This window comes from Momordica charantia (genome assembly GCF_013281855.1).
Source record: "Momordica charantia cultivar OHB3-1 chromosome 4 unlocalized genomic scaffold, Mcharantia_2.0 BLBB01000004.1, whole genome shotgun sequence".
Classification (NCBI taxonomy): Eukaryota; Viridiplantae; Streptophyta; class Magnoliopsida; order Cucurbitales; family Cucurbitaceae; genus Momordica; species Momordica charantia.
In genome coordinates, this window is record NW_028275162.1 from 22,804,533 (window position 1) to 22,812,351 (window position 7,819).

Sequence of the window (7,819 nt, forward strand, 5' to 3'; positions counted from 1 at the left end):
TTTGGGTTTACCGAAAAGTGAAAACCTACCTCTATAAGATACCCACTTTTATAAATAAATTACGAATCCTTTGAATCAAACATGGTCTAAATAATAAAAATAACAAATATTATTATATTATTGAATCAATGACTGTTTAGTTCGATTAATATCATTTTTTCATATTTCTGAATTTATTTTAATCATGTCGGAGTATTTCTTTAAAAATGTATTTTAAAACAATTCGATGTTTGTAAAAAAAATTATTTATTTATTATCAAATTTTAGAGAGAGTTGGAGGGATGGGTATTAAGTTAGTAAAAAACGAGAATAATTCAACTATATATCTTAAATAAGAGATTGTTCGTTATTTTGAAAATTGAAAAATAAAAAGTTAAAAATTAGAATTTAGAAACCACATTTTTAGAGAGCGTGGGGAACACGGTGGGAAGTGAAGGAGTGGGAGAGGAATATAGGATCAGAGGTGAAAAGGGAACAGCATTTCACAGCTGGACCCCACGGTTGCTATTCAAGTTCTCCATTTATTTAATTTACTTTATTTATTTATTTTCTTTTTTCAATTTTGGGTAGAGTAGGGCTCTATGGCTATATCTTCAGAGCCTATTTATTTTGGGAATTGCGGTGCTACTGCTGCCAATGCCCCAATTCTTTCACCAAAAATAAAATAATTATAATCAATTTTTGAGAAAGCAAAAAAAAAAAAAAAAAAAAAAACCCTTGTATTATTATGGCCTCTGTTGTTCCTTATCTCCTACTGTTTTCCCTTTTCCCTGAGAAAATAAAATCACAATCTGCAGAAACCCTATAACACAAACGCACATACCCATTTCATTTGCATCTGCAGCCTTCACGTTTCGGTTTGGATTTTGATTTTATGTTCTTGGGTTCTTTTTTCAAGATCATGAAGATGAAGATGAAGAGGGAGCATGAGGATGGGAGATCTACTGGTGGTGGCGGCGGTAGTGGTAGTGGTAGTGGTAGTGTCTATGGCGGCGGGGTTGTGAAGGCTGAGTGTTCTTCAATGTCGAGTGGGAAGATGAAGATGTGGGAGGAGGAGGAGGACGGCGGCGGCGGGATGGATGAGTTGCTTGCTGTTTTGGGGTACAAGGTTCGTGCATCGGACATGGCGGATGTGGCGCAGAAGCTCGAGCAGCTTGAGATGGTGATGGGAACTGCTCAGGAAGATGGGATTTCTCATCTTTCTTGTGATACTGTTCATTATAATCCTTCTGATCTTTCTGGTTGGGTTCAAAATATGCTCTCTGAATTCAATAATTTCCCCAGCGATTTACAACATCGAGACCCTCTCTGTTTGCACAATTCCAATTCTCACTCCCAGATTCAATCTTCCCCTTCCCGTTTCTACAACGATGATTCTGAGTACGATTTGAGCGCCATTCCTGGCGTTGCGGCTCTGCCTCCCAAACATTCCTCTTCCTCCGCAGGGACCGAAACTAATTCACGGAAGCGATTGAAAACCAGTACCTCCTCGATTGGAGCGTCGTCTTCGCCGCCGTTCGTCGCTACGGCCGGGATTGTCTCTGAGCCTTCTCGACCTGTGGTGGTTGTGGACTCGCAAGAGGCCGGGATTCAGCTTGTTCACACGCTCATGGCCTGCGCCGAAGCGGTCCAGCAGGAGAATATGACGCTCGGCGATGCGTTGGTGAAGCACATCGGGTTGCTGATGGCGTCGCAGGCCGGCGCGATGAGGAAAGTCGCCACGTATTTCGCCGAAGCCCTAGCTCGTCGGATTTACAGAATATACTCTCCTCAAGACGGCCTCTACTCCGATCTCCTCCAGAATCATTTCTACGAGACCTGTCCGTACCTGAAATTCGCGCATTTCACCGCCAATCAGGCCATTCTCGAGGCCTTCGCGACGGCGAACAGAGTCCATGTAATCGATTTCAGTCTCAATCAAGGTATGCAGTGGCCAGTGCTGATGCAGGCGCTCGCATTACGCGTGGGAGGCCCGCCGGAGTTCCGGCTGACCGGAATCGGCCCGCCGCTGTCGGATAACAGCACCGATTCCTTGGAGCAGGTCGGTTGGAAGCTGTCGCGGACGGCGGAAGCCATCGGCGTGAAGTTCAAGTTCAATCATATCGTGTGCAGTAATCTGGAGGATCTGGACCCGGCGGCGTTGGACATCCTTCCGGCGGAGGTGGAGGCGGTGGCGGTGAACTCGGTGTTCGATCTCCACCGCTTATTGGCTCGACCTGGAGCGATCGAGAAGGTTTTGGGATCGATAAAGAGGATGAAGCCGAAGATCGTGACAATTGTGGAGCAGGAAGCGAACCACAACGGGCCGGTTTTCGTGGACCGGTTCACGGAGGCTCTGCATTACTACTCGAATCTGTTTGACTCGCTGGAGGGCTACTCGAACGGGTTCGAACCGGCGAATGAGGACGTGGTGATGTCGGAGTTTTATTTGGGGAGGCAAATATGCAACGTGGTGGCTTGTGAAGGAACGGACCGAGTCGAGCGACACGAGACACTGGCTCAGTGGCGAACTCGGATGGAATCGGCCGGTTTCGACCCGGTTCACATGGGCTCGAACGCGTTCAAGCAGGCCAGTATGCTTCTGGCCCTTTACGCCGGCGGCGAAGGGTACCGGGTGGAGGAGAATAACGGGTGTCTGATGCTGGGTTGGCATACTCGGCCGCTGATCGCCACCTCGGCCTGGCAGCTCGCCGCCGATGATTCTTGGCGAGTCGACTCAGTGGTTCGAGCGAGTGAATGAGTGAATCATTTGTGTGGATCTGGTTCGTTCCTCTTTTTTTTCTCTCTTTTTTTTGGTGTTTGGGTTTTTTGATCTTTTTTTTTTCTGCCTTGTATTTGGAGGTAGATTAATGACTATATTTTTTTTTTCCTCTCTAATGTAGCTTACCTTTTTACAATAAATATGGTGAGCCTTGATTCTTAAAAATCTTAGAGATTATGAAAGTATTTCCCATGCCTTCCTTCTGATTTTTTCTTTTTTTAAATATTATTGTTGGTTGGTTGGAAATCGTTTCCATTCCTAATTATAATTCAATTGTGTATTAAAAGTTGTGGTTTTATTTAATTCATGTTGCTAATACTGATTACTAGTGGATGAACATTTCTGTTATTTATTGTCAATTAAAATTATTAGTGAAGAATAAAATTCAGTGTGAAAGAAATTTCCATGATTAATTTGCATGCTATTTATTTTTGGTAGAAACAAATAGAGCTATATAGATTAAAGTGGTCTTTATCATGTTACTCTACTTAGTTGTCTATTTATTTCTGTCATTGTCATCGACATAAAATTCAAGATGAAATTGCCTGTTGAACCTTTGGTGGCATGAATGTCGAAAGAAATTAAGTATAGTTACAATTTAAAATTAAAAAATATTTTTTAAATTTTTAGAAATTTAATGACTAAATAGATGCAATAACTGTACTCAAAAAAAAAAAAAAAACAAAGATGCAATAACTACATTTATAATTTTATTTTATTTTTCACACAGTTTTAATTTATCAATTTTATTACGTACATTGAAATTTTCAATTTGAACAAGAAGAATTTTACTTTAAAATTAGTTGTTTTTAAGTTTAAGATCACATAAGAGAGATTTTTTTATTATCTTTTTTTTTTTTTAATAAGCTTGTGCCATTATTGGTCTGAAGCTTGAATTATTGTGGCATTTGGGAACATTGAAAAATGTGCAGTTACTGTAAACTACTGTGAGAGGATGAACATTGGTTTATCAAAGCTTTTTAATATCACAAGGTAAATGAAATATCTTGTGTTTAATTAAAAAAAAAAAAATCAAAACGGACATAGTTCATGGGAATCAATCTCCCACCCCACTGAACTTGTACCGAAAAATAGAGTCAATCTTTTTTCTTTTTTTAACATATTTCATAAATAACACAGCCACATTGCCATCATTTAAATTTTAACACCGATAACACATTGAAGTTTAGAATTATTAATTCTCAATGATTGAATTAGTTATATAATTTAATAATTCATGGTTGCCAAGTAGGCTTATATGAAGATCTTTTGATCCATTTTGTAATATTTAAAACTATAAACTCTTTTAATAAATTATATTATTTAAGGGTATATATTGGAAGAATTCCAAATTTGATACAGTAAATTATGTTATTGCAAAAGTTACTATTAAGTGATTGAAATGAAGTATTTATTTTTTTAAAAGAAGTTTAAAAAGTGTGTTTGCGCACATAAATTTTTCTTTTTTTTTAGTACAATTTGTGTGGATGAGATTCAAAAACTATATAAAAATTAATTTAAGATGTATATATATATATATATATATATATATATTTATTTATTTGGAGGAATATTAACTTTAAGGCAAATCAAGAGCTATATGTATTAGGTTTTTTAAGCATTTTATATCTATTAGTTTAAATATATAATATAATTGATATTTTGTTCTAAATTTAAAAGATATCTGCCGACAGGCAATGTCTTTTTTTTTCCTCTTTATATCCCTTCGTAACGATAGTGAAAATGTAATAAAGAAAAGAAAAAGAAAGATAGAGTTAGAACATTAAGTGTCAGTGAAAAGTTTGACTCATTGTTTGTTCCAATCTCTTAAGAGAATACGTGGATTGAATTTAAGGGGGAAAAAAGGAGGCATGAGAATTTAACCTCACAACAACCTTAAAGCTAAAGTAATAAGTACATGTTAATGTTAGGAATCCTTTCAAATCATTATCATATTTACCTCTCCAACCTTTTTGCTATCTCAAGTCTTTTTTTTTTTTTTTTTTTTTTTCTCTTCTGGCAAAGCATCCAAGTTTATCTCTAGTGTAATTATGAAGGTTGGTAATGAAAGAAAAAAATTATATTAGTGTTTATGCTTGATTTATTGTTCTATCAAACATAAGCTTAGATGAGAAAATTTTGAGTTGAAAAACTTATATTTCAATAGTAAAAAATGAATGTTCTTGAATTTGAATTTATGTATAGCATATATTTGATTTAACATAAGTTAGTGTTTAGAAATTCTACGAAGCAAACACTCTTTTCGTCGCATTCAAATCAATCTCATAACAAGATAAATGATAATGGATGAGGGGATAAGTTCACTTGTCAAACTACTATAAAATAATTAACCTTAAAATATATATATTATTACTAAAGTAAGCATGAGATCACAAAGCATCTCTGTCCAAGAGGACGCTACACATGACTTAGATGTATATATATATATATATATATGTATTTGATATGATCTGATTCCATGACTTAATTATTTGATTTACCGTCTCAACCAAGAATTTAACGACTTCAATTATGGACTATCAGAAGGAAAAAAAATAATACTAAATAAATAGCATATTTGAGGTAGCTACATTAAAAATCTTCTTATGAATATATAATACATTTTTTTGCCCTAATCTTCTCCTCACGGCCTTCTTTGTTCTTTCCCATCAAAATAAATAGCATTCATTCGTTAAGGCCAATACGTTAAAAGAGAAAAGATTCACTACTCGGTTGATCTAATTAAATCCATACACAAAACGTTGCTCAAAAAATGATCTTTCTATTAGTAATGAAATATAATGCTACCTCATAAGTACAAATAAGAAAAACCAGTTGATATAAGAAACTTACCCACGATTCCTACCCTCCTAATGCGGATGAATATTTCTAGAAAATTATAAAAGTAAAAGAAAATTTCATAACAAATATTTAAAATAATTCATTAGTTTTTAAATAAATTAAAACTTATTAATATCTATATACTACGTGCATGTTAATGATATTATGATGATATTTTTTTTTATATTTTTGTCAATTCTTTTGCAATTTCATTGAAATAGCGATGCGTACCTTGTATCGATGAAATTTCAAAAGTGGTCAAAACGAAAATTTTTCGATCCTTTTGGGGAAAAAAAGTCAGGAATGACCTTTCTCAACGCACTTTTTCCAACGTACCCTCCAGGTGCATTATTTTCGTCGGGTTTTGAAGCGTCGGAGAAAGTCTTATTTCCTATAGGGTGCCTGTGTTATATTTTAAATACTCATGAAGTTGGATTTTTAACCTTAATTAATTCCATTTAGTATAAAAGTAGCTATTTTAGAATTTTAGAAATGGGAATACTAAAAAAGGAAAAGGGTGGGGGGAGCATATATTAATGAATGGAAAGTGTAGGGTAGGGCTTAGGTGTTGAAAGGACATTAGATGAATAACAGAGCAACTAATACCCCATTTCTGTTGTCTTTAATTTTCTATTTTTTCTTTTTTCTTTCTTTCTTTAGTGTTTTATTCTTTTGGGTAGTTGAGTGGTTTTGTCATGTGATCAGATTATTATTATTATTTTCAAATTAAAAAAAAAGGGGAAAAAAAGATGATCAGAAATCAGATGGTATATTTGTGTGTAAAAAGTGGGAGTAGTCATAATATTGGAAAGTTTTCTGCTTTATTAATTAGTTAGTCAGAATCCATTAACTTACCCAAAAAGTTTATACTTTTCCTTTTCTTTCTTTATTTTTTTCCCCTTCATTTTAATTACTTATTTCCATCACTTTCTTTTTTCTTGAAGCAAATCACCTGAGTCACATATAGTGACAGAGTCAGAAATTTTCAATAAAAGGGTAAAGTTTTTACCTTCTAAGTTTTTCTTTTTTTTTGCTTTCTAATTTTTGGCATTTTCATTCTAAATGTTTTAAGGTGGCACATTAATCCGAGTGAGAGTTTTGAATTTTAATTTTTTTTAATAAATGATATAGTGTATGATGAACTATGTTAAATGGAAAAATAGACCAGTCACGTGGGGAGCTAGGAAAGATTAGTGTGTTAGATATTTCCTTAAAATTTCAAAACACGAAATGACCATGCGTTGAAGGAAATGTCATAGATATTACTTGATAGCTCGGTTAAACTTTGTTGATTGAAGGAAATACCATATGCTAAGATAGAGAGTTCGATCTAAGGTAACCGTCTAATTGATTTGCCAACGGCCTAAGGAAATAACTTTTACTTTTATAGGTAGGCATTTAATATGAGAGATGTAACAAAAGGGATTTAGATGCATGAACACTACTAATTAAATGAAGAGGTTAAGACGAGGTTTTATATGATTGAAAATTAAAGTTCATAAAGGAAAAGCTGAATATATAGATCAAGGGAGAGAAAAAAAAGGTAGTTGGAAGAATATTTAGAGGTTTCGGTACAAATTAATTAATTAATGTATGATGTCAAAAGTTAAAGAGGTAGATAAATTAATTAATGAACGAGTTCTTTTCGTACAAGCTTTGGTCTAATTCAAATAATAGATTAAAAGATTACTTTTTGTTTAACTATTTTTCAAAAAAGTGCAACCCATATATGCTCCTTACATATAAAAATATTCTACATTTTGATCTCTTTTCTCTCTCTCTTTTTTCTCCACTCCTTTGTTTTTTTAAGCATGATAGAGCATTGCTTTTATTTTCTCTCTAGTTACAACAATGGTTAAATTATGTGTTTAGATTTTTCTTTCTACCTACCTAATTTGGGAGAGAGATGGATTTCGATAATTATAAAGTGTTGAGAATTCTTCAAATGGTCCATGCGACATTATAATAATTTTTTCTACAAGTGTAAAATAGAATAATAGCATAAATGAAAAAAGGAAAATAAAGTGAAGATGTCTATAGATGCACCCTTCAATTGGGCTATATCTTGTTTTCTATAAGTTCTATTGTAAAGAAGAAAATTACATCGAGAGAACAGTTTTCACTCCACTAAAATACCAAAGCACTTATAACCTGGTCACAACTAGTTAGCTAGTTCTAGAGGATTGATTTGCCTTTGCACATAAAAAGGAGAGATTT

At 34.3% G+C, this 7,819-nt stretch overlaps 1 protein-coding gene across 1 annotated transcript; it reads left to right on the forward strand.

The window, feature by feature from the left end:
• The first annotated feature begins 648 nt into the window (after positions 1 to 648).
• Positions 649 to 2,967, forward strand: LOC148212033 (DELLA protein GAI-like). Its single transcript, XM_088123165.1, has one exon. It carries the CDS (start codon positions 875 to 877, stop codon positions 2,738 to 2,740), a length of 1,866 nt encoding a protein of 621 aa, XP_087979291.1. The 5' UTR covers positions 649 to 874; the 3' UTR covers positions 2,741 to 2,967.
• The last annotated feature ends 4,852 nt before the right edge of the window (positions 2,968 to 7,819 follow it).

Bases quoted from the DNA above. Each gene is read 5' to 3' on its own strand.
- LOC148212033 (XM_088123165.1), top strand. From the start codon at position 875: ATGTTCTTGGGTTCTTTTTTCAAGATCATGAAGATGAAGATGAAGAGG.